Source organism: Dreissena polymorpha, chromosome 1 (genome assembly GCF_020536995.1).
Source record: "Dreissena polymorpha isolate Duluth1 chromosome 1, UMN_Dpol_1.0, whole genome shotgun sequence".
Taxonomy (NCBI): Eukaryota; Metazoa; Mollusca; class Bivalvia; order Myida; family Dreissenidae; genus Dreissena; species Dreissena polymorpha.
In genome coordinates, this window is record NC_068355.1 from 65437574 (window position 1) to 65464715 (window position 27142).

The 27142-nt window shown below is 36.0% G+C and overlaps 2 protein-coding genes across 2 annotated transcripts in view; one reads left to right on the forward strand and one right to left on the reverse strand.

Moving 5' to 3' along the window:
• LOC127832755 (dynein regulatory complex protein 10-like) overlaps window positions 1-27142 on the reverse strand; it is a 218541-nt gene that overhangs the window by 10488 nt on the left and 180911 nt on the right. The window lies entirely within an intron of this gene.
• LOC127832802 (protein ZGRF1-like) lies at window positions 14632-24038 on the forward strand. The gene is made up of 8 exons (XM_052358346.1): window positions 14632-14857; window positions 16633-16716; window positions 17457-17585; window positions 17912-18117; window positions 19346-19468; window positions 20464-20573; window positions 22777-23276; window positions 23798-24038. The coding sequence occupies exons 1-7, from the start codon at window positions 14714-14716 to the stop codon at window positions 23097-23099; spliced, it is 1119 nt and encodes a 372-aa protein (XP_052214306.1). The 5' UTR covers window positions 14632-14713; the 3' UTR covers window positions 23100-23276; window positions 23798-24038.

The following is a 27142-nucleotide window of genomic DNA, read 5'->3' on the forward strand; positions in this document are numbered from 1 at the left end:
GTTATGATATTACATATGAAATATCATGTCCTTTATAAATTAAAAGAAAATGCAAGGCTCTAAAAACCAATGCACCAACAGAAAGGTACGATGATTATATTCTACATTCTCCCATTATTTTGTTGAATAAAAGTTAATGCAGATCTTTACTAAGCAAACTAGAGCTTTGTCACAGACGTGACAAATACCCCCACGTGCCGAATTGACACAGACTATTTTGCATGCTGTCTTCACAAAACAAGATAATCAAATTTATGGCTATTTTTAAGAATGATAATGCCATTATCATTTATGGCCATTTCAACCTTTGAACTCTTGAATTCTTTAGCATGACATGCAGTCCAAATGTATGTATTTTTTTTACTTTTGAACTCCAAGTGTGACCAAGACATTGGAGTTATCAACATAATTCTTTTGCATGACACATCGTCCAATGGCTGTGAACAAATGTTACATGTATTTTTTAAATCTCACAATAAATGACATAGTTATGGCCCAGACAAGATCATTTATGGCCAATTTTGACCTTTGAACTCACAGTGTGACCTTGAAAATGCAGATATAGACGTAATTCTTTTGCGCGACACACCGTCCAATAATGGTGAACAAATATGCCAATTGATTTTAAAATCTCACAATGAACAACATAGTTATGGCCTGGACAAGCTCATTTATGGCCTTTTTTTACCTCTGAACTCAAAGTGTGACCTTGAACTTGGAGTTATCGACGTAATTCTTTCGCGCGACACACCGTCCAATGATGGTGAACAAATGTGCCAAATGATTTTAAAATCTCACAATGAATGACATAGTTATTGCCCAGACAAGCTCATTTATGGCCATTTTTTATCTTTGAACTCAAAGTGTGACCTTGACCTTCGAGATATTGAAGTAATTCTTTCGCGCGACACACCGCCCCATGATGGTAAACAAATGTGCTAAATGATTTTAAAATCTCACAATAAATGATAAAGTTATGGCCCGGACAAGCATTTGACCCTTGAACTCCAAGTGTGACCTTAATCTTGGAGATATCGACGTACTTTTTTCACGCAACACACCGTTCCATGATGGTGAACAAATGTACCAAGCTATTTTAAAATCTAATGATAAATGACATAGTTATGGTCCGGACAAACTTTCGGTTTAAAACACACTAAGTGACCCCGTGACCTAGTTTTTGACCCAGCATGACCCATATTCAAACTTGGCCTAAACATCATCAAGATACAACTTGTGACCAAGTTTGGTGAAGATCGGATGAAATTTCGAGACAGACCGACCGACAGTACGACAAAGTGACTCCTATATAGAAATATAAAGCTTATTTATTACCATTAATGCAAACACTCCACAGCTGTTTCTGTGGCGCTGTTTGTTGCAAGGTGGCGCTTTGAACTATTTTGTTGGTGAAAATCAACAAAAATCATGTGCCTATATACTTAAGCGGTACTTTATCTATACCAAATTGTTTTGGTAATCCGTTTTCAAACATATATATATGTGAATCTATTAACACATTATTTGAAACACATAAGTGTGAGAGATAGGACACAATAATAAATAAGAATGAATAAGAAAACAAGCTTAAATTTATATATAGCCTATCATTTTTTAAGTGTTGGTGGTCATTACAAGTTAATATTTAAGATAAAGATCCAAACATAGAAAACAAATAAGATTTACAAAGTTTTTTTAATATCTTGTTTGCTATATTGCCTGATGAATGATAACTGGAACTGGCCAAAAAAGCTCCCTAAATGTGACCTTTGATCTCTTTTTAACGCATGCTCTGCAGCTTCTCTACATGGAGAACATATGTGGTAAGCTATATTAAAAATTGCATATTCAATTATCGAATCACAGTTTGGATAAGCTCAGAGACACACATAAAATGCACATACACCAACTGCGACTGTGACTGCTATATCAAGCAGGTAAGACAAAAAATGAATTACAGCTTTGAACCTTACCAGAACAAATCGAACAAGGCCTTGTTGTTACCACCCAACGAGTCGCAAATGGTTACAGTCCTGGACATAACACTTGCAACCAGCAAAACCCAGTGATTGTTGCCTTTACATTGTGGCAGCATAAGTAGATCATACATATTGAAGTCCACCTACAAAATGTGAAATTATATTGTACCTTAAACAATGTATACATTACTAAACAGTGAGAAATTTGCTCAAATTACTTCAAAGAAGTATAGTGGCATGCTAGAATCAAGTACAGTTTAAGTTAACAACAAGAGGGCCATGATGGCCCTGAATCGCTCATCTGACTCATTAAGATCAGATGAAAACTATGACCTCTATTGTCTACACAATGTTTTTCTATGATTTGACCTAGTGACCTAGTTCCTGACTCTAGATGACCCAAATACAATCCCAATCCAGATTTCATCAAGATAAACATTCTGACCACAGTTCATAAATATTGGATGAAAACTGTGACCTCTATTGTCAACACAAGGTTTTTCGATTTATTTGACCTAGATTTTTACCCCAGATGACCCAAATACAATCCCACCCAGATTTCATCAAGAATTCTGACCAAATTTCATAAAGGTTGGATGAAAACTGTGATCTCTAATGTCTACACAAGGTTTTTCTATTATTTGACCTAGTGACCTAGTTTTTGACCCCAGATGACCCAAATAAAATCCCAACCCAGATTTCATTAAGATAAACATTCTGACCAAATTTCATAAAGATTGGATGAAAACTGTGACCTCTATTGTCTACAGAAGGTTGTTCTATTATTTGACCTAGTGACCTTGTTTTTGACCCCAGATGACCCAAATACAATCCCAAACCGGATTTCATCAAGATAAACATTTTGACCAAATTTCATCAAGATTGGATGCAAACTGTGACCTCTACTGTCTACACAAACAAATTGTTGACGGACGGACGCATGGACACACGCAGGCACGCACAACGGACGCCGGACATCACACGATCACATAAGCTCACCGTGTCACTTCATGACAGGTGACCTCAAAATATGTGTCGGAGATAAACATGAACAGTTGTGGTTAAAATCCCATAGAAACAAGGGCTGTTTGTAAAACATGCATGCCCCCCTATGTGGGCTATAAGTTGTAGTAGCAGCCGTTGTGTGAATACGTTTTTTGTCACTGTGAATGGTGGTGGTGGTGGTGGTGGTGGTGGTGTAGTAGTAGTAGTAGTAGTAGTAGTAGTAGTAGTAGTAGTAGTAGTAGTAGTAGTAGTAGTAGTAGTAGTAATAGTAGTAGTAGTAGTAGTAGTAGTAGTAGTAGTAGTGGCAGTAGTAGTAGAAGTAGTAATGGTGGTGGTGGTGGTGGTGGTGGTGGTGGTGGTGGTGGTGGTGGTAGTAGTAGTAGTACTAGTAGTAGTAGTACTAGTAGTAGTAGTACTAGTAGTACTAGTAGAAGTATTAGTAGTAGTAGTAGTAGTAGTAGTAGTAGTAGTAGTAGTAGTAGTAGTAGTAGTAGTAGTAGTAGTAGTAGTGGTAGTAGTAGTAGAAGTAGTATTAGTAATAGTAGTAGTAGTAGTAGTAGTAGTAGTAGTAGTAGTAGTAGTAGTAGTAGAAGTAGTAGTAGTAGCAGTAGCAGTAGCAGAAGCAGTAGCAGCATTACAAGACAAATACTTAAGAATGATCAAATGGGAAAAGGTAACCTAGCACTGGCAGTAAATATGGGGCTCATTTACAGGTCAGATTTGGAATCTCTGCTGTAAAATGAGATTTTGAATCAATTAAAGGGAGGCAAATCTGTAATAAAAAGAACATGCATAAACCGTAGTTGTTTCCCTTGTTTGAACCATGCTAAATCCTTACAAGTTTGGAAAGAATTGGATGAAAAATTTGAACTTTATTGCATTAACACCATTTTCTCAATTCAAGGGGAGGTAATTCTGTACTTCATGGACCAATAATGCTCATTTTTTGTAGGGTTCGTGTCCTACTTGATATAAAGACACTGTGCAAATTTGGAAAGGATCTGACAAAAAATGTGGAAGGTTTTTGAAAGTTTTCACAAAATAGGCAAAAACGAATAAACATGCAAAGTTCAACGAGCTCCTGCGGCCATGTTTTTTGACGAATCACATTTCTTTGAACAACTTTTTCAGGGGAGCCTTCAAAGGTCATCCCTGTGAATTTTTTTGAAAATCTGATGAGCGGTTTCTGACAAGAAGATTTTTTAAGGTTTTTACCATATATGGTCATGGCGGCCATCTTGGTTATGTTATCAATTTTTTTTTTAACAATTCTTTTGTCCCATGACCTAGGGATGCTCCACATGAAATTTAGTTGAAATTGGCTCAATGGTTTAGTAGAAGAAGATGTTTACAAATTGTTTACAGACAGACAGACGGACGGACGGACGCCGGACGCTGAGTGATCACAATAGCTCACCCCGAGCTTTCGCTCAGGTGAGCTAATAAAACAAAAGATTGTCAGGCAATATGGTACTCCTGGAACAACTTTGTAGAGGTCATCATTTGCAAAGAACATGTAGAATTTATGAAGAACCACCACTTTTACATAAAAATTCATGTTATGTAAAACGAAGACTTTGGCATTCATATCTCACAGACATATCAAGTCATTACCACTGCCACCTTCATCAACATAATTATTGGACACATAGAGAACTACTATATCTCACTACATACAAAATGTGGTAGCCCTAGATCCGAGAGTTAAGGACAAGAATATTTTTAAAGTTTTCACAAAATAAGCAAGAAAGAAGTGTATATAATGTTCAATTTTGTGACCCGCGGGTCAGGGTCAAATTTGACCCAAAGGGCATAATTTGAACAAACTTGGTAGAGGACAATAAGATGTTACTGCAAACCAAATTTGGTAGCCATAGTCCGAATGGTTTTCAACAAGAAGATTTTTAAAATTTTCACAAAATAGGCGCTTTATAAGCGTTTATTCAATTTTGTGACCCCCCTCCCCCCCGGGGCAGGGTCAAAGTTGACCCCAGAGGCATAATTTGAACAAACTTGGTAGAGGACTATAAGATGTCACTTCATACCAAATTTGGTAGCCCTAGGCCCAATGGTTATGGACAAGAATGATTTTTAAAGTTTACCCTAAATTAGCCATTTATAAGCATATGTTCAATTTTGTGACCCCCGGGGCAGTTTCAAATTTGACCCCAGGGGCTTAGTTTGAACAAACTAAGAAGAGAATTAATACATGTCAATACATACCAAATTTGGTAGCACTATGCCATACAGTTATGGACAAGTAGATTTTTTACGTTTTCACAAAATAGGCCTCATTCAAGCATATGTTCAATTTTGTGACCCTCGGGGCTGGGTCAAACTTGACCCCAGGGACATAATTTGAGCAAACTTGGTAGAGGACTATAAGATGTCACTATATACCAAATTTGGTAGCCCTAGGCCCAATAGTTATGGACAAAAAGATTTGTAAAGTTTTCACAAAATAGACCCTATATACGCATATGTTAAATTTTGTGACCCCCGGGGCAGTTTCAAATTTGAACCCAGGGGCATAATTTGAACAAATTTGGTAGAGGACTATTATATGTCTCTACATACCAAATTTGATAGCCCTATGCCAAATGGTTATGGATGAAAAGATTTTGAAAAAATTCACAAAATAGGCCTTATATAAGCATATGTTCAATTTTGTAACCCCAGAGCAGGGTCAAATTTGACCCCAGGCGCATATTTTGAACAAATTTGAAAGAGGTTTACCCAAGGAACATAACTGAGAAATTTCATCCGAATTGGACCAGTTGTTTAGGAGAAGATGTTTAAAGGAAAAGTTAATAAACTGACGGACGCACGCAGGCACGGACGGACGCACGCATGACGGACACAGGACCATGACATAAGCCCCACTGGCCTTTGGCTAAAAATCAATTCAGGAAGGGAGGGAGCACCCCTCCCTAACCCAACCATAAAGGCCCCTGGGCATCTGAAATATGATCACAAGCACTAATAATCATATAATAATGATAAAACCTGGTCACCACTGTCGATAAATTGGAAATTGTTAGGATTGTGAGATATAATGTAAACATTTGCATACAGATCAATCTTTTTTCTTCAAGCCCAACACAAAATAACAATGCAAAATTAAAGTTTTAAAGGTTTTCAATGGGTACAAATAGGGTATTTATCTGGACATTGGAAACGTTGAAATACATGAAAATATCATCAAACAACTTAAATGTAATTCATTGTTAAAATATGTTTTTCTTGATTTTTCTCCAAACTTTACACAAAAATGGGTGATTTCAAAAATATTAAACTAGAAATGGCGCGTCAGAGGCCGACGTGTATCCCCAAGCCGCATGTTTGACCCAGGTGTGCCCCAGGGTTGGTAATGGGGCTATGCATAGTTGAAATTGAATGCATTGTCATAACAGAAGTTCGGTATCAATTAGATGTGAATCGTTGTAGAAATGAAGAAATTATAGTAAAAGGCAATTTTGGGTGGGCGTGGCCTATGTGGGCGGGGTGCCCCAGGGTTGGTAATGGGGCCATGCATAGTTGAGATTAACCATAATGTCATAAGAGAGGTTCAGTATCAATTTGAAGTGAATCCGTGTAGAAATGAAGAAATTATAGTAAAAGGCAATTTTGGGTGGGCGTGGTCTATGTGGGCGTGGCCAATGTGGGCGGGGCACCCCAGGGTTGGTAATGGGGCCATGCATAGTTGAGTTTATCCGTATTGCCATAAGAGAGGTTCAGTATCAATTTGAAGACATTCGGTGTAGTATGGTGCACTTAAAATGTGCAGCTCCATGAGATACACATGCATGCCAAATACATATCAAGTTGCTATCTTGAATATTGCAAAAGTTATGACCAAGGTTAAAGTTTTGGGACACACACACACACACACATATACAATGACAGACAGGCCAAAAACAATATACCCCCTTTCTTTCAATCCGGGGGCATAAAAATGAGTAAAAATCTCTGACCCGGCCCCACCTCAACCCACATAACTTTTGACCCAGGGGTCAGATCAAAATTCCAAATAGTGCAGGGTCGCACAGATGCTCATAGCTACCATGTGTGTAAGTTTCAAGGTTCTAGTGCTTAAAGTGTAGGAGGAGAAAGTGGCCAGGACGGACGGACGACGGAGATAACCACAATATCCCCACTTTTTCTCCGAAAAGCGTGGGGATAATGAAGCCTAAATGAAAACTTTTCTCAAATTTTAGATGTTAAGTTATGGCAACAGTTTTGTTTGTATTGCATAGGGAAAGGGTTCAAGTTTTATAAATGAGTAGGGCCGTTCTGTCAGATGTGATCACTATTTCACAACAAAAGATGTTAACCAAATGTTTTGACTTTTTTTTTTATAAATGTACATGTCTTTTGCACTTAATAAAATCCCATTAAAACATGTTATCAATATTTTGTGTGTTTTGTCAACATGCAGTATGTTCTTAAGAAAAATTTAAATACAAAATCAGAAGTGTTCTAAAAAAAATTATGGAAAAAATTGAAATTTTCATGTTTTTTAACACATATTTTTCAAAACTATACTCTTAAAAGTTTTTTTCCTGGCCTCAAAGCAGTGTATCTTAAAGTAAAAACTCAGATTTATCAAAATATAGGATGGCCTTCAAATATATGTGAAGTTTTTTTTTATGTCGTCCCAGATTAGCCTGTGCAGTCCGCACCGGCTTATCAGGGACGACACTTTCCGCTTAAACTTGATTTTCGGTAAGAAGGGACTTCCTTCAAACTATAAATACTGTAAAAGCGGAAAGTCTCGTCCCTGATTAGCCTGTGCAGTCTGCACAGGCTAATCAGGGACTAGACTTTCCGCACATGAATTAAGCCCAGTTTTCTCATAACAACACACATATAATTCACTGTTCTATATTTAGACCTTGCTCTCTATATATTAAAGGGATCTTTTCACGGTTTGGTAAACTGACAAAATTGAAAAAAATTGTTTCAGATTCGCAATTTTTCGGTTTAGTTGTGATATTTGTGAGGAAACATTATTACTGAACATTTGCCATGGTCCAATATAACCATTATATGCATCTGTTGACGATTTAAAAACCTAAAAATTATAAAACGTTGCAACGCGAAACGATTGAATAATTTGGAGAGTTCTGTTGCTGTCGTTTAAATTTGTGCAACTGCGAAGATTGCTTATATAACGTATAAAATACGCAGTCTATGTATGTTTGACAGAATAGCTCAGTTGGCTAATGCGATTTTACTTCAGGATTCCGGGGGTCACTGGTTCGAGCCCTGATGCGGGCTACTTTTTTTTCCTTTTTTAAATTTTATTTTTGATTTTTTACTGGAGCTTTTAAAATTTAATGTTTACATTTATCAATATAAAGCATTAAATGACAAACTTTAAAACATGCCAAAATCTGTGAAAAGGCCCCTTTAAACATTATATTCTCTATATATTGGACCATGTTCTTTATAAATTAGACCTTGTTCTTTTTATACTTTATACATTAAACACGATGTCCTCTTACTTGACCTTCCTCTGTAATACAATAGATCCTCTAAAAGACTATATATTTTGGTAATGTGTCATTAAAAATGAATGAAATAATAATAAGTGCTGTACCTTTGTTTATCGAAGGTTTTAACATGGTTTTTAGTTTAGATGTGTAGGAATTGTACCACAAGGCTGACTGTCTGCGTGGTTTAATTATAAGTGTCTGAAAGACTTTGTCATCAATCATATTTGACATTTGACCATGTTCAACTTTTATTTTGGCTTTTTTTCAGTTGCTTTTGAATGCTTTATTAAATCGAAATTTAATCATTAATTCTGCTATAATGTAAGTTTGTTTTCACGTTCTGGAGGTTTATAAGAAAAACATTTATTTTGTGTCCCAAGTGTACATGTACAACATTTGTTAACCAACTTCATGCTAACATTGAAGATCATTGGAGAAACATTTTGATTAAAATTGACATTAATTTGAGAAGAGGAAATGCATTTTTGTAATAATGTTATGGTAAAGTCAAATATACTTCCCAAGTTCCCACACATTATCATTTATATGCTTATATTTTTCTTCTGAAGACAAAATATGGAGACATACCCATATAATAAGAGTAGTTCACCCCCAGAGTGAAGAAACCACCTTTTTCTCTTGGAGATTACACCCTTCTGTGTACTTCTTTCCAGAAAATCGGTGCCATTGTTTATTTTTTAAAAGCTATCACCTGTCCATCAAACATGATAAAAATTTCGTACACTTGGGACAATGCGATATTTGTCTTGCAAAAAAAGTTCACACGGTTTTGGCATCAAATTTTCAGTACATCTAGTCAGTAGTTATAAGCATTAATGGTTTGAAGAAAATGATGTAAAACATTGAAAATTCTATCTTATGAAAAATTTAAAATAACTTTCTTGCAAAATGTACACTTGGGACAGGGACAAATTCTGACCACATTTAGTATTCAGCTGTTCAAAATTTACATGAACAAATAATTGTATAAATACCTGTACAAATGTGTAGAAAAAACATGTGACAGGTTAAAAGGACACTTTTTGCCTATAAATATTGAAGCACTTTATGATGCCACCTCTTAATATACGTGAAGAGAGTTGAAAATTGTGGCACAAAATTGACAAGAACATCATTGCTTTGAACACTTGCTACAAGAGATATCAACCTAAGTTAGAAGCATTGTTTTATTTTTCTTAAAGCATATGCATTTTTATATTCATTTAATGATGGCAATACCTAATATTTCTGAAAGTTTTATTGAAGTATAGAATTGAAAATTGCCTTTTACATAAAATGTCACGCAAAACCAGTACACTTGGGGCAATTTTAAGGATATTTTTCAATATATTTTGTTAATGAAGCAAGTTATTGAGAAGAATTTTCACATTTAAGTTAATCACATGGAAACACTTCTGTAAGAACTCAAACATGCTTAATGGTAAGAAAATAAATGATTGTTTTATTTAGGCTTCATTATGTTTTAAATCACCCATAGGATATGATGCGGCACTTGTCTTTAAGGAATATTAAAAAAATCAATCATTTTTACCCGGAAGTTGGCGCTGTAATAAATTTGCTATTCTGTGTGTTCTTTTACCAAGCTTGATTAGGAATTTTTGAAAACGCGCCATGGAGATTTTCTTTCACCATAAAAAATAATAGTTCACGGATTCAAACCATAATTCTTGATTAATATGTTGCTACAGTGGATTCCTGTTCTTAGCATACCATGTCAGCAAAAATTATGCTAATAACAGGAATATGCTATTAACAGGAACACACATTTTAGCATAAATATAGCAACTGGGGGCATACAATAAGTCAAATCTGTTAATAATTGATCGTCAAAGTGAAATTTAAATTCAACATTGTATATGATTGATGTTTAAGATAACTATTTATCAAATGGAATTGTATTCTAAGGTATTTGCATTTGCATTTGAGCATATTTTTGCAGATTTAAAGCATATTTTCTTGGCATTCAGAGAATGTTCTATGCTCTAAAGACTTTAAGTGAATTCTGAATATTGGGGTTAAAAATTATGCTATTAATAGAAGAAAAATACATTAAAATTTAAGAATTACTCTGTGCTTTGACATTCTATATCAGAGCTCCAGACAAAAATTTGGTCAAATTCTTATTTACTCCCTATTTCAAAAATTAATTCTTATTTTACCCCCTATTTATAAAATTAATTCTTAACACTATATTACCAAAAAAAGTTTATGCATTTTTTTTGACACATCAACAATCAAACATTTTGGTTTATAGTCTTGGAAAAGCCTGGCTTTCTTTTCCGTTTCTTGCTTTCCCATAATCGGACAGCTTTTTCTGGCTCAAAAGACCCCACATCTATCTTGCTTTTTTTGCCTTCCACGCTTCGATACACCGCTTCGGCCGGCCATTTTGATTTTTTATTTATAACAGTAACTGTCACTTCGGCTTAGGTCATAATGGCATTTTGGTCGCCGTTAAAGTCATATCAAAAATATATATTTAACATTTAATTTTAATGACATTTTGAATAGGTATATTGTTTATTACTTGTGAATAAAAATTACGATAAGTGTAATTAAAAAGGTACAATAAACAGTAATGACTCGCCTGTAATACCAGGAGAACAGAATCGAGACTGTTTGGCCTTTCGACCGTTCTTAAGTGTGGCCCTTCCTAACAGCAAAGTGACGTTGACTTAAAGCTGTAGTTTTAATTGAGCGCCTCGACGAGTCAGAACCGGGATGAAATGTTTACCATATATAATTTGCTACTGGAAGTTTTACGCACGTTCGAAAATGTCGAATTCGTGTTTTATTTTTTCAATTCGTAACTTTATGCAAAGATTTTAAATCTAAATCGTTATTTAAGAAATTTTATTCGTTTTTACGCCTTTACGCATGTTATCTGGAGCACTGCTATATGCTAATTACAGAAATATGCTATTATCAGGTATGCTAATAAGTGGAATCCAGAAATTATCCTTCAGTCTGACAGAATTTCGTAGCCTGTCAGACCAAACATCTGACAGATTATTTTACATTTTGCGGTGTCTGACTTGGCTTCTCACTTATGAGTCCATGATGCTAAATGTTTTAGATTCAACACTAGTTGGCTCAACCTCACGACACCAGAGCTCCTGTGATGCAAATATACTTAAGTGGTATAAAGAGATTTTTTTCCCCCTGCAAATTGCGTTTAGTTCCTCACTTCTGGTTAAAAACAAACCTGTTACCCTCCGATTGACTGTAAATTTAAACAGCAAACTCCAATACATATTCCTGTTTGTATTCTTGTATGAAAATGTCCACAACATATGGGCGCAGTTACATGGGGACTGAATATTCAAATACATGTAGGTTAAGAAGTACAGTAAATGACATGACAAAATGCTGTTAGGACATATCATCATCCTTAATTCTAAACCAGCTATACATGACATTATTCTTAAGAGGGGCATTTCAGAATAAAGATAAAAAGATACAAACGATTCGCAATGGAAAAATTATTTCCTGCAAATATTTTTTATCGAAATTATTTCCGTCAAGACATGTTGTACAATAGCATGCCATGGTTAAAATGAGTGTGTAATACAATGCCTAATCTCTTTCTGCAAAGTTTGGGAAGTCTGCTTTAGGGACATTATAATGGAAGGACAGATGAAAGGTAACTCATTATAGTGCCACCAATGTAATTATTATGCATTTTTTTCGCTGTTCAGAGCTGAAAATAACATCCCAGAACTTAATTATGCACTGCCAAGTTATTCAATAAATAGTAAATTGTAAACATTTCAATTATAAAAAATTAAACAACTTGTAATTCAGACACAACTCACATTTTACCTGTTGTTAGCTTTGAACAAGCTAATAGGCCTCGGTGAAAAATAATTTACATTGAAATTGAGAAAAGTCCTCGAGAACTCAGTGCCCCAGATAATTATTTGGGAAAAAGGGTTTTCAACCATTGATTTTGAAAAATAGGGTGATTCCATTCTTCATATAGAGTGAAATGAGTAATAAAAATGCATACCTTTAAATAATTGCTGATTTACTTCCGTTGACGCTGCACACTTGTATTGATTCAATAGAACTGTAAACGATCATCATAAATTTTAATAAACTGATGTTTCGTAATATCTTTAATCCTTGAAACTGTCCATGATATAAACTTTAAAAAATGTCGACAATTTCTAACCAATGACATGCTTTTTTATACTTTTGACAGATTTGTTAAGTCACAGACTTTCCATCATGTTTTTTGGATGTCAACTCAACTGCTGTATGCACAGTTTCTAACAAAATCGATAACAGGAATGATTCGGCACTTATTGGCTCTTGCTTTCTTGATTCGAAAAAGTTTGCGATCGGCTGATATTTTGGCGCAACAATCTTGGACGTCTTTCGAACTCTCTTAGCTATTTTTATTTTGCATCGTAATAGAAACTGAAACTACAGACGCTTTACAAATACATGCACAATGAGCGACGAATTAGGTCAGATTGAAAACGCATAGCGTTTGAATAACTATGACCGTTTGCTAAGCTTGCTAAGTGTAAGCGTCACCGCGTTACGATAATAATTCCAAAGAGAAAATACCTAAAATGAGCAAAGCATTTTTAATCGAAGTTTTGTATCGTTAATTTGACGAATTTGCGTAAAAGTCAAATTGGTTGCGTTTTCAATACTCATGATATTGTATTTCTTTGCATTTTTAAATATTTTAATTGGGTAAAAGACGCAGATACGCAGCTTATCTGGGGCACTGAGAACTGGTTAACAGACATGATATTTTGGATAATTGTAAAAGTTAGGACAGCAGATATATACATGTATTAGTCTCATTTATAAGACGCGCAAAGAATTTAGAGATACTTTTTATATGGGCTAAATTCTCCAAATATTACCCATATAAAAAGTAGCTTAATATTTAAGAGCGTCAAAAATTTGGACTAATACATGTATGGGGAGAACGAGAAACGTAAACAATGTTAACCAGAAAGGCACAATCACAGGCAATCGGCACCTGTGTCGGAAGCAATTATTAAGAATCATTTAGAAAGTAAATCGATAGAAAAAGAGAACCTACACTTGCGCACCCATTGAGCAATTCTTATCAGTCATCGTCGTGATTTTCGCAAAAGTTTTAACAGCCGTTAGACATTTATGATCGATTTTCTTATTAAGCGAATGGCAACAATTTTTTGATCGACTAGTTTGCAGCCAAAATATAAAGCACTTACCGCGTGTCAATGTTAAACTTTAAACAGGTCGTCACATAAACTTGCAGAAGATGTGAAAAAGGCACCATCATGGCGGCAGCCATTTTTTCCAAACAAACCAGTTTTGCACCAAATGGCAAATATAACAAGAGTTCTGATTGGCTAATGCCATAATCTAAAAATAAATGCTGGTCGAGCAGGATTTTTCTGCTCGAGCAGAAAAACTGCTGGTCGAGCAGTAAATTTGCTGCTCGAGCAGTATTTTGCTGGTCGAGCAGCATTTAAATGCTGCTCGAGCAGCATTTTTTTCTGCTCGAGCAGAAGTTAAAGTTTCGACCCCTTTGGTATCCCATATGGTTAGGTAGTCTGACTGCCATGATATGGCAGAAATGTTGTTGAAAATGGCCAAAAATTAAAAGAGGCCAAACCAATTGTGTTTACAAATCGTCTACTGAATGTAATAACTAGGGTAACTGACATTTTGTGAATTGTTCAGGAATGCATATTTTCAGACATTTTCTGAAATACAGTATGAGCACTTACGTTATTTTTTGCATTCAAAATATTTCAGTGTTGAAATAATTGTAACTGCTCCTTTCTAAAAATTTTATTGTTTTAAGAAAGACAAATCATTTTGGAGTTTTGTTTCGTTTTCCAAGTATTAATATAATACTAATCAGAAAAATTGAATACAAAAAAATGTTTATTATTTTAATAAAACAGTTTTTTGCTTCTCCTGAAAATTTAACAAAATGTCTGTTATGCTACTTTTTACATTTAGAAAATGACATGTGTTCGTAATGTCGATTTCGAAAATTTGGTAAAAACATTATTTTTGCCAAAAAGGTTGACTTAATATTTTAACAGCTGATGTATGTCACCTTAATAAACACAAAAATGGAAAAAAGTAAAAATGTCAGTTACATTACTTATTACATTCAGTTGACGAAATGCAAATGTCTTCTCTGTATTCTGCAGTCGAAAATAAGAAGGTCGCTGATTTTATAATAAAATGTGCTTAAGTTTTCTTGTGTCTACATTTCAACATAAAAAGTTGGTGCTGTTGAACGAGTGCAGCCAGATGACAGAGCCTGCCTCCCTGCTGCCTGATGCCAGGTACCAGTGTCAGAAACTGATCCTCGTTGGAGACCCCAAGGTGATAGAGAACTCTCTCCTATCTCTCACTCTTTCTCTCCATCTCTCTCTTGCTAGCAGTACACAACAGACAAGGAATGACCTCTTGAACTTATTAAAGTACAAAAAGATGTCCAAACGCTTTAAGGCTGTCATCTGCCTGCTTCAGGAAATTAACTGTGCTGTTAACTTCAAGTACAAATATTGAGATAAGGTCCAGAAGATTTTTTAATGTGACTTTAAGAGTGTTAACAAGGTGAAAAAGAGCATATTGGTCCGTTGTATCACTGAAGTTGAAATAAATGGTACCAATTAATCATCATTCGGACGTTGTATGTGTAGTGATCATCATTTGGACGTTGTATGTGTAGTGATCATCATTCGGACGTTGTGTGTGTAGTGATCATCATTCGGACGTTGTGTGAGTAGTGATCATCATTTGGACGTTGTGTGTGTAGTGATCATCATTCGGACGTTGTGTGTGTAGTGATCATCATTTGGACGTTGTGTGTGTAGTGATCATCATTCGGACGTTGTGTGTGTAGTGATCATCATTTGGACGTTGTGTGTGTAGTGATCATCATTCGGACGTTGTGTGTGTAGTGATCATCATTCGGACGTTGTGTGTGTAGTGATCATCATTCGGACGTTGTGTGTGTAGTGATCATCATTCGGACGTTGTGTGTGTAGTGATCATCATTCGAACGTTGTGTGTGTAGTGATCATCATTCGGATGTTGTGTGTGTAGTGATCATCATTCGGACGTTGTGTGTGTAGTGATCATCATTCAGACGTTGTGTGTGTAGTGATCATCATTCGGACGTTGTGTGTGTAGTGATCATCATTCGGACGTTGTGTGTGTAGTGATCATCATTCGGACGTTGTGTGTGTAGTGATCATCATTCGGACGTTGTGTGTGTAGTGATCATCATTCGGACGTTGTGTGTGTAGTGATTATCATTCGGACGTTGTGTGTGTAGTGATCATCATTCGGACGTTGTGTGTGTAGTGATCATCATTCAGACGTTGCGTGTGTAGTGATCATCATTCGGACGTTGTGTGTGTAGTGATCATCATTCGGACGTTGTGTGTGTAGTGAACATCATTCGGACGTTGTGTGTGTAGTGATCATCATTCGGACGTTGTGTGTGTAGTGATCATCATTCAGACGTTGTGTGTGTAGTGATCATCATTCGGACGTTGTGTGTGTAGTGATCATCATTCGGATGTTGTGTGTGTAGTGATCATCATTTGGACGTTGTGTGTGTAGTGATCATCATTCGGACGTTGTGTGTGTAGTGATCATCATTCGGACGTTGTGTGTGTAGTGATTATCATTCGGACGTTGTGTGTGTAGTGATCATCATTCGGACGTTGTGTGTGTAGTGATCATCATTCAGACGTTGTGTGTGTAGTGATCATCATTCGGACGTTGTGTGTGTAGTGATCATCATTCAGACGTTGTGTGTGTAGTGATCATCATTCGGACGTTGTATGAGTAGTGATCATCATTTGGACATTGTGTGTGTAGTGATCATCATTTGGACGTTGTGTGTAGTGCAATATGTGATACTCTGGGAAAATGTTTTTTTAATAACATTTTTTGCTTAAACAGTATATTTGGTTTGAAGAGACATACTTTGAATGACAAATTCCATTACAGCAGAAATTATTCTACTTCATTAGCCTGTGAAGACTGCACAGGCGGATCAGGGGCAACACCTTACGACACATGCATTCAGGCCCCTTTTCTGACAGCACGGCTCATTTGTAATCCATATCCATTGTATGTTTCAGCAACTCGACCCGACTATCGAAGGTGCAGACAGTGTCCATGCCAATGGCCTTGAGCAGACCCTATTTGATAGGCTAATACTCATGGTACAGAGTGAATACTGAATAGATACGTGCTTGTTATATGTGTCTTGTTCTGAGACAACTGGGCAAAATGCATGTGCGTAAAGTGTCATCCCAGATTAGCCTGTGCAATTTGCACATGCTAATCAGGGACGGCACTTTCCGCCTAAACAAGATTTTCGGTAAGGAGAGACTTTATTGAAACTAAAAATTACATAAAAGCGGAAAGTGTCGTCCCTGATTAGCCTGTGCAGACTGCACAGGCTAATCTGGGACGACACTTTACGCACAAGCATTAAGCCCAGTTTTCTCCTAACAAGACACATATATACTCTCCCATTCTACAAAGTACTGGAGTCACGATAGACTTCTGTCTGCTTGTAGGTCTGTCTGTCAGAAAACAAAAACACAGTTTATTAAATTTCTGCATTATTTTGATCTCTTTTAGTACCAATAAATAAATATCTTTAGTACAAGTAAAATATTTTAATGTTTCCACACACCTCAGCAGGGAGCATTTTCAAGATTTCTCCAAGATGGCAAGTTTACCTAGGTGTCTCTAAAAAAGGCCTTCAGTTTTTATGAAATGGAGGTAATATAAACATATTTAAAGTTAAATGAATCAGTTGTCTTTCTTCTTGCATGTTGGCAATTGTTGTATAGACTTGTTTCATATGGAAAGGATAAGTAATAATATGATTGTATGTAATAATACTGAACAGAGAATATTAAGATATCTTTATAAGAGTCTCAGTCTTTTACAGGGTCATATACCAACATTATTGCGTACCCAGTACCGATGTCACCCCCACATTAGTGCCATCGCTAACAGTCTGTTCTATGGAGACATGCTGACTGATGGAGTCACTGAGACTGACAGACAACCATTGCTGGTACAGTAGACACATAGGTCTCAACATGTACCCAAACTTAAAATTTATTAATTCAATATATTCTCCCAGGTAAATAATTTGCTGTTATTTTCTTGGGTAAACCAAAATCAATGACCTTGAAGACTTGCAGAAAACAAACTAGCAAAACAAGATCTGCTTCAATATTTTTAATAGCAACCCTTTTTTTCTACACAAAATATTTATTTTAAAAAAATCTGAATATCTATACAAGTTCCAAAGTCTGTCTACTGATTTAATAGCCATACTATTGAAGTATTATTTCTCATACTGTGCACCTTTCATATGTTTGAAATTACATCCTCCAGCTGTTCCTGCCGACCCTGTGCTACTATGACGTATCTCGCGGTACAGAGACCAGCGAGGGTGTGGGGAGTTTTTATAATGAGGCCGAGGCAGGCTTCGTCTTTTTTCTGCTGCAGACATTTGTGCTATGTGGTCTGGGGACGGAACGTCTGGGCGTCATAACGCTGTACCGCGCGCAGGTGACCAGAATCAATGATCTCCTTTCAAGGTAGAAATGCATTTGTCAAGCATGCCTAATACAGGATTGATTGATGATATTTGTTGTTTAATTGGGGTATTATTGAGTCACTGTTGGTCACTCAATTTGTTGGCTCGTCTGCAGAAAATGTTTTAAGGTTGTTAAGCGAACTACTTCACATTTGTGGTGCTTTTAGATTGAATCATGGAATCTATCATCTGCATGGAATGTACCGGCTGGATGTTTTTGACACTGTTTATGCCCATGCTTATCTGTATTTCAGGGGTGTGATCGAGGCGAAGTCTGAGGGGAGGAAAATTCTGTTGACTGATTTTGACTACGCAATGACAAACCTTAAAACAGACATGAAAAAAACACCATCTTTAACTTATTAACAAGATTTATGTATGAAAACGTTTTTAAATTCACATATAACAAATTATGCAAAGTCACCAGTAATAATTGTGATCAAAATCAATGTCTGTTCCGATCCCTGTGAAAGATGACACCAATCCTGTTTTTGGGCTCAATGTCTTTAAATTCTAAGTAAGGCCAACAATGTAACAGTTTTCTATTAACAACAATTAATTTACCATGGGATCTGTAGTTCAAGACTTTGTCATATCCTGACACATACTTCAGCCTTACCAAGACAGTCTATCTTCTGTACTGAATAAGAAAGTGATATCAATTTCTAATTTATATCCACTGTTGTTTCTTCCCTTTCCCATTGAAATTTGTATTTCAATAATTTTCAATATCAGAGATTTTGTGAGATTCGTACGTTCAATAATCTTAATTTTCGCTTCACAAAGGCGCCATTTGCAAACAAATCAGCAAAAAAAAGAAACACATTTTTAAACACCGATTTTAATTGGAAGATTGGGAAACAACAGCCAATTACATCGCTTGTTTAAAAAAAATGCTTAGGCAGAATCTACCAGTGTAATATGTTGAGAGGTTTTGCGGGCCGCAGATTTTTTGGGCCGCTTATCAAATACACCTGCAGAATTGTTCTTACCCCTTCCCCCATTTTTTTTAAATTTACGTGAAATGCAAAATGACCCCCGTACAAACCGTTCCGGGGATCCAGGGAAAAATCACACCCCTGAAAAATGTAGCTGACAAAGCTGTGTGGGTATTACTGGCGTGTGGGACACGGCTCAAGTTATTAAGTTGAGAATTTTCATGTGGTGAGAATGTATATGGTAAGGACAGACAACTATACAAGCCTGCAATAAAACTGTTTCATGAGCAGTGGGGGTGGAGATTCCAAGGGAGTTCAGGTGTCCACAGTGGACGCGTTCCAGGGTGGAGAGAGGGACATCATTATCCTCTCTACAGTACGCACCAAGGGCATGGGATTCATAGACAATGACAAGTATGTGGGGCTGGAGATACAATGATCACCTTAAGTAGATGTTTTACAAACAAGGCATTTAAGCAATAACAGGCACTTCCTTTATTAGAAGAAAAACTTTCAAAGCACTAAAGTCAATGTTATTTTCTTGCAAAAATGTAATTAAAGTGATATTATGCGCATCTGACAGTATATGCAATCTTTATAGGTGTCTATCCCAACCGTTGTTTATTTTTGGTGTTTTCACTTCATATACACACTTATATTTGTTATGCAGCATCAACATACTAAAACAATATCCCGGAAAGAGAAAAATAATGCATTTGAATATCAACCGTACTTTCGTTTTGACAACTGACGACAGAAATGATTTGATGTACAATGTGAATCTAAATTTAGTTTAAGTGCAGATTCGTTGATACGACACACAAACACTAACTCCGATCCTTATAAAAAGACAGTTCCGCTCGGCTTAGAGGACTGGGACAGTCATGTAAAATATGGAATATAATATATATTTTTTTTAAACAACTGGTGGCAAGATGAGTTGTAGATAATTGGCCAGTTACAACATTTTAACTTACTATTTTGACCTGTTAATTCTTTTCAGCTCAATTCAACCGTGAAAAATGCGCATAATATCACTTTAACCAATATGTAGAACATGTGTTTAACATATGCACCACTTCTAACGTTGCATGAACAAGTTAATGTATTGAACATATTGAAACAGACAGGAATCTTTATAACATTATTTTGATTAACCACCCCTTACTTTCTTCATAACATTATTTTAAATAACCACCCCTAACTTTCTTCATGACATTATTTTGATTAACCACCCCTAACTTTCTTCATAACATTATTTTGATTAACCACCCCTAGCTTTCTTTATAACATTATTTTGATTAACCACTCCTAACTTTCTTCATAACATTATTGTGATTAACCACCCCTAACTTTCTTCATAACATTATTTTGATTAACCATGCATAACTTTCTTTATACTGCCCTAGGAGGATGAATGTTGCGCTAACCCGGGCCCGTCACCACCTGCTGATAGTAGGTCACCATGGTAACCTGTCTACTAATACCTTGTGGGGCAAGGTCATCCAGCACTGCAATCGTAAGTGTCAGCAGTTGCCAATGGTAATATAGTTAAATGTAACAGTTAATTGCATCACATAATGTGTCATGTGTATCATTTCATACTAGTTGTTATCTCCAAATTCTCGCACTAAATGCTCATGGTGAGCTTGTGTGATCACCTTTATTCAGTCTTGCTATATGTGAAGTCAACACTTTCTTGGTTGAAACTCTAGCTGCTGCAACTTTATGAGTTAGAAACTGGGTCATGCAGGTAAAGAACTAGGTCAAATTAATGATAACGCTTTAAGCCACCTTAGAGAAATGATGTATTTTCTAATCTTCGTGGAACTTGGTTGGAACATTTGTCACAACATATCTTGGCAGAATTTGAAATTGGGTCATGAGTAATCAGAAGCAAGGAAACTAGGTTAAATTGAAGAAAAAGCTTATGAACTCTAGGGGCCTATTTTTATTGCCGTATCTAAAAGGAACCTTGGTCAGAACTGTAATACCAATAATATGTCTGCCAAGTTCAATGCTGGGTCTTGTGGAATCAACAACTTGTTCTAAATTAATAACAAAGGGCCAACAGCCCCCAAGACATCAAGAAACAATAACATGTACTGAGCAGTGGTCACACGGTTACTTGATTGGCTCATAAGGAAAACATCAAAAACATCTATCTTTCATATGTGTGATTGAGTAAACAACCAACGATGGTTAACTAGTTCAGCTCAGAAATGTAGTTTTTTTATGTTATGAAGAATTTTGTATTTGAGTGGGTAAAAATGTGAATTTAGTGTTAAAATGTTTTGGTTTTCTTTTGAAACATAAGAAAAATCACCCTGTCTAGTATTTGATAAATGTTTTGATAAGGTTTAAGGATGAATATGCAATAATTTTTGCCTCAAAAGTGTGTGCAAGCTTTTTATTTACTTAACCAAGTGACCTTGTTTTGCAGCCCACATTTATCAGTTTTTAATACGTCATTATATCCCCACAAACGAAGTTTAGGGGGGTATATAGGAATGAACTTGTGGGTCGGTCGGTCTGTCTGTCAGTCCGTATTAAGTGTCCGCTCTCTAATTCAAGTAGTTTTCATCTTATCTTCACCAAACTTAGTCAGAAGTTGTATCTACATGATGTCTAGGCCAAGTTCGAACATGGGTCGCTGGGTCAAAAACTAGGTCATGGGGTCACTTAGTGCGTTTTAAACATTCAGCATGTTGTCCGCTCTATAATTCAAATAGTTTTCATCTGATCTTCACCAAACTTGGCCAGAAGTTGTATCTAGATGATCTTAAGGCCAAGTTGGAACATGGGCCTTGCCTGGTCAAAAACTAGGTCAGGGGGTCACTTAGTGCGTTTTTTAACATTCAGCATGGTGTCCGATCTCTAATTCAAGTAGTTTTCATCCGATCTTCACCAAACTTGGTCAGAAGTTGTATCTACATGATGTCTAGGCCAAGTTCAAACATGGGCCTTGCCCGGTCAAAAACTAGGTCACGGGGTCACTTAGTGCGTTTTAAACATTCAGCATGATGTCTGCTCTCTAATTCAAGTAGTTTTCATCCAATCGTCACCAAACTTGGTCAGAAGTTGTATCTAGATGATGTCTATGTCAAGTTTGAATATGGGTCATGCCGGGTCAAAAACTAGGTCGGGGATATAAGTGCGTTTTAAACCTCACCATGTTGTCCGCTCTCTAATTCAAGTAGTTTTCATCCAATCCTCACCAAACTTGGTCACAAGTTTTATCTAAATGATCTCTAGGACATTCATCATGGTGCCCGCACCAATTTAAGTAGTTTACATGCGATCTTCACCAAACTTGGTCAAAAGTTTTATGGAGATGATCTTAAGGCCAAGTTAGAACATGGGCTTTTCTCCGTTAAAAACTAGGTCAAGGGGTCACTTTGTGCGTTTTAAAAATTGAGAATGGTGTCCGTTGTTTTTTGTGAAGACAACATGCAAAATATTATGTGTCAATGCTGCATGTGGGGGTATTCGTCACGTCTGTGACAAAGCTCTTGTTGAGACAAATCTTGATTTTCCCAACGTTATCTCATTAAGTTGCATGCAGATTCTGCAATAAGTCTGGCCTTGGAGTGTTCACAGTTTGTTGAATTTTATTTTACCTATTGACATTGTTTCGGATGAAATAGTGGATCTAGACAAAATTACTGGTAAACTACAATTGTTTAGATTGTTGTTCAGAGGATATGTATGTCACTGTTCAGGTTATGCTGATGGCGTGCAGTGTGCAGACGAAGCAAGATTTGGAATGGAGCAGTATCTGCTATCTTGCTCTCTGGCCCTTGAGAAGTCAGCCAAGGGGGACAACTCTCAAACCAGTAGGGGAGATAACTCGCAGCCATGTAGTGGAGATAAATCACAGTCAAGTTTTAATATCACCCAGAATTCCAGAAGAAGTTCACAGTCCAGAGTGAAGTCAACAAGAGCTAAGAAATCTGACATTGATTCAAATATAAGTTTGGTTGAGAACAGTAAATCTGCTAGAAAACAGAGAGTGAAACAAGGGGAAAAAAGAAAACTGCTGTAAAAACATCTGCTATTGCAGCTGCAAATGATGTGGAGCTCTTTGATTATACTGAGACTGAAATTATAGATAAAGAGAACCTACAAAAGGCTGAAAAAGCAGTAATGAATGTTACGAGTGATGATGAAGAGATGGTGGGTTCAGAGGAAAACCAAAGCAACTGTTCCAATGATGTATATGGTGGGTCAGGTATATCTGCCCTTTTAAATGTCCTGAAATGTACAATAAGGCAAAATGAAAGTTCAGCAAAATCAATGAATCTTTTCATAAAGCTAGATACATGTTTAATAAATGTGGATTGATCTGGTTCAAACTTAAAATTACTTTTGTACAATTTGTCAAGTTGAAGTTTGTCAACACTTACTGTTTTGAGTGGGTTTGAAAGAATTGCATGTTTAAGAAACGAGAACATTGCACATATATATAATTTAGAATTTATACCTGTTATAATTTGGTCATGTTCTGTGAATAGATGGTTTAATGCATGTGCGTTAAGTGTGTCACAGATTAGTCAGGGATGACCATTTCCACATGTATGATATTCTTTATTTAAAGAAAGTATCTCTTTAGCAAAAATCAAGTTTAGGAGGAAAGTGTTGTCCCTGATTAGCCTGTTTGGACTGCACAGGCTAATCTGGTACGACACTTACAGCACATGCATTAAACCCCCTTTTCACAGATTGCAGCTAAATTTTATTCAGGGACTTCACACGAAGATGAGGATTTTAGTTTGATGCATTCTGCAAAGTGAAGGAAGTACTCCACAAGACTAAATCTACCAGGATCTGCCAATGATGTCTGATTGTCCCAAAGCAGGGATTTAATACAGAGCAACTCTCGATTATGTGGCCCAACCGAAAAATTGGCTGTACATTATATATTATTTATTAAATGGATTTGTCCTTTGTTGCTAAATAGTAATAAAAAAGCATAAACATTTCACTTTAACGTTGGTCTCTCTTTCAAAGCCCTTTATCAATATATTAAGTTTCAATTGAAGTCATGATTTGCACAAAAAAATCCATATCGCTGTGGACGTGTATTGGATTATCTCAATTACTTGCAGAGTTATGCTCCCCACAAACATATGGCTTAACATTCAATAAGACAAGTAAAGTAACTCCGAAATATACTGATAAGAAAATTATCGTTTTGTACTCTGCATCTTCTGTAACAAATTTCTATGAAATACTGTCAATGCGCCGCTGAAGAAAATTGACCGATAGAGATTAACTCTGTAAGTCCTGACACGACAAGAGATATATTTTCTTGTACTCTGCCTTTCTCCCTTAATGCCCACTTTCATTATATGATTTTTTTTTTGAATCCCCTGAATATGTTATGAGGCGTGTACAAAAAACGGGACAAACTGACAGCCGACGGCGGCAAGGAAGGACGGACAATGCGATCACTGTACGCCTGTCCTAATGGCATAACCGTTACGTAATTAATTTTGCAAACACTTGAAATTATGATCAAAATTTCGATATGTAACTAGTTCCATAAATATGCAAACAACATATTAAAGAAAAACACCAAGAATCTTTGAAACACATATGTTATCAAATTGACCAAACTGTATGGGTATTTTAAGGTCAATACGAAATATATACAAAGCAACTGCCCTTGTAAGAACATGTGTGTAGTGTTCCTTTAACCATGCCGTAGCTTTCGGTACGAGAAAATGAACCATTAGCTAAATTAAAATCTGCGTTGCACATATCCCGAACATATGTTTAAATGTGTTTAACACTGAACAGAACAAAATCGCATCATTGCTGAAAATACGATTTTTCATTTAATGGGTACTAGCAACTCGACTATGGGCAAATATTTGGTTTACACACACCCGACAGATTGTGATAACGTTTTAAAGGGGCGTTTTCTACATTTCCTTCAGTAGTAAATTAAGGATTTGAATGCGCTGCTACCTTTTTTGTGTATTTTTCTGGCAAAACCCAGTCTTGGTCTTGCATATAATTTAAGTATCCAGTTTTGTCTGTGGCTTTGACGATGTTGTTGTCAATTTAAACAATCCAACCATCATGTTAGAAAAAACAACAAGCAAAAAGGAACAACAAAACATGGAACATTTGGAAACTTTTGCAAGCGTGTTAAATATAGTAATGTGCTTTATTATATTGAATATAGGACCATGCGTATTCATACAATGCAATAGTGTTTACTTAAAATAGTGAACCTGCATTTGTATCAGTAAATGCGGCATTATTTTTTGGACTAAAAAGTTCAAAGAATCGTCCAGACAACAGTAATGTACTTATTTTAAATATGTATTAAAAAGTAAGATATATTAGTTTTCCTTAAATAACGTAGTGTTCTATATTGATAATGTCACAATTATGCGATTTTACACACATTTCATAATTTATTTCTATATTGTTTTGCCGGATGTCTGTCGGCAGACCAGTTCGTTTCCGATCAGTGAGTCATCAACGAATTTACCGATTGGCTTGTATTTGCCTTGTTCAGTAGATGACCCCCATTGAAATTGCGGTCACCATGTCACTGTCGCAATAAGTGCCGGATGTCGGTCGGTCTGTCGGTAGACCAGATCGTTTCCGATTAATAACTCGTCAACGAATTGGCCGATTGGCTTGATACTTCATTTGTACATTGGCATTGGACAGTAGATGACCCATATTCAAATTGGGGTCACTTGGTCAAAGGTCAAGGTCACTCACAGTAAGTGTGAAAATCGTATCAGATCAAAAGCTACTCAACGAAATGACTAATTCGCTTGATACTTCACATGTGTTTTGGCCTTGGACAGTAGATTTAAATTGTGGTCACTACTTCAAAGTCCTGTTTTGGGAGCATACGTCTCCGACCGCGTAACTCTTGTTCAAATTTGGTTCTTTTTTTATGAATTTAACGACAGACTTGTTATTTGAAGCCGATATATTATCTTGGTATTTATTTATAAGTTGATACATTCCTATATATATATATATATATATATATATATATATATATATATATATATTAAATAATGCACGTTCATTTGCATACATACATAACAGCAAAAAGATACACGAAGTACATTTAACAACAGTTGTAAGATGCGCGTGCGTATTTAGCAAGGTTCAGATGTTGAACGTCGAACATTGCATCTGGGCATGTGTGGCTGAACAGTGCACAAAGCCATCGCTTGTAATGGAATTATATATAACACATAAAACAGAGTTTGCTATAATGTTTTGATCTCAGAGATTAATAAAAAAAACATGAAACTATTCCGTGCACTAAAAAATAAAATATTCTGCCAGATAGTACAGTCAGTGAGATGTTTGTTCTACTATAGATAGATTTTTAAAGGAAAAGCCTCAGATATGAGCTTTGCAATGCGCACTGAAGCACCTTCACCACGAGCTTTTTTGTGCCATCCATACATTTATCTACATTGAAAATAGTGAACTGAACAAAAGCTTCTTTGATGCATTTACCACAAGGATAGTAACCGTATGGGCGGCTGGCAACTGCTTAGTGCTCAATGGCTGCGCCGATCAATTTTCAATATAAAGATTAATTTATCATGAGCTTCAAATGCTTCTATCTATGGTCTATGGCAAATGTATTTGCAATATTTATTGCTGCAATACATGGTCGTATTGCCAGTAATACAGTCTTATTTATTCCTGCATTTGATGCTCTCGTGAATTGTTTAAGTGGTCATACACAAAATAAAAATATACATGTATATCAAACTAATCTTAACAATTCGAAATAAGTTTGATATCTTCTGTTATCGAAATTGCTCGAGTACTTAAACGAATTTAAACACACGTTGATGCATACATAATGGCTGGTCAAAGCATTACAAATCAGACTTTAGAACTAGAGGAGCTTTGTTCAATAATCCATTTTTTTCCAAAGTAATTGATAAAACGCTTTAAACTGCTTTATTATTTTACCGATTTTGAATTACCGATTATCCATCAATGAAACAATATTTTTCAAATAAAACTTATGCAGGAATGTTTGTTCGAACATTATGTGAACATTTTGAACATCATCATTTTGGTAAA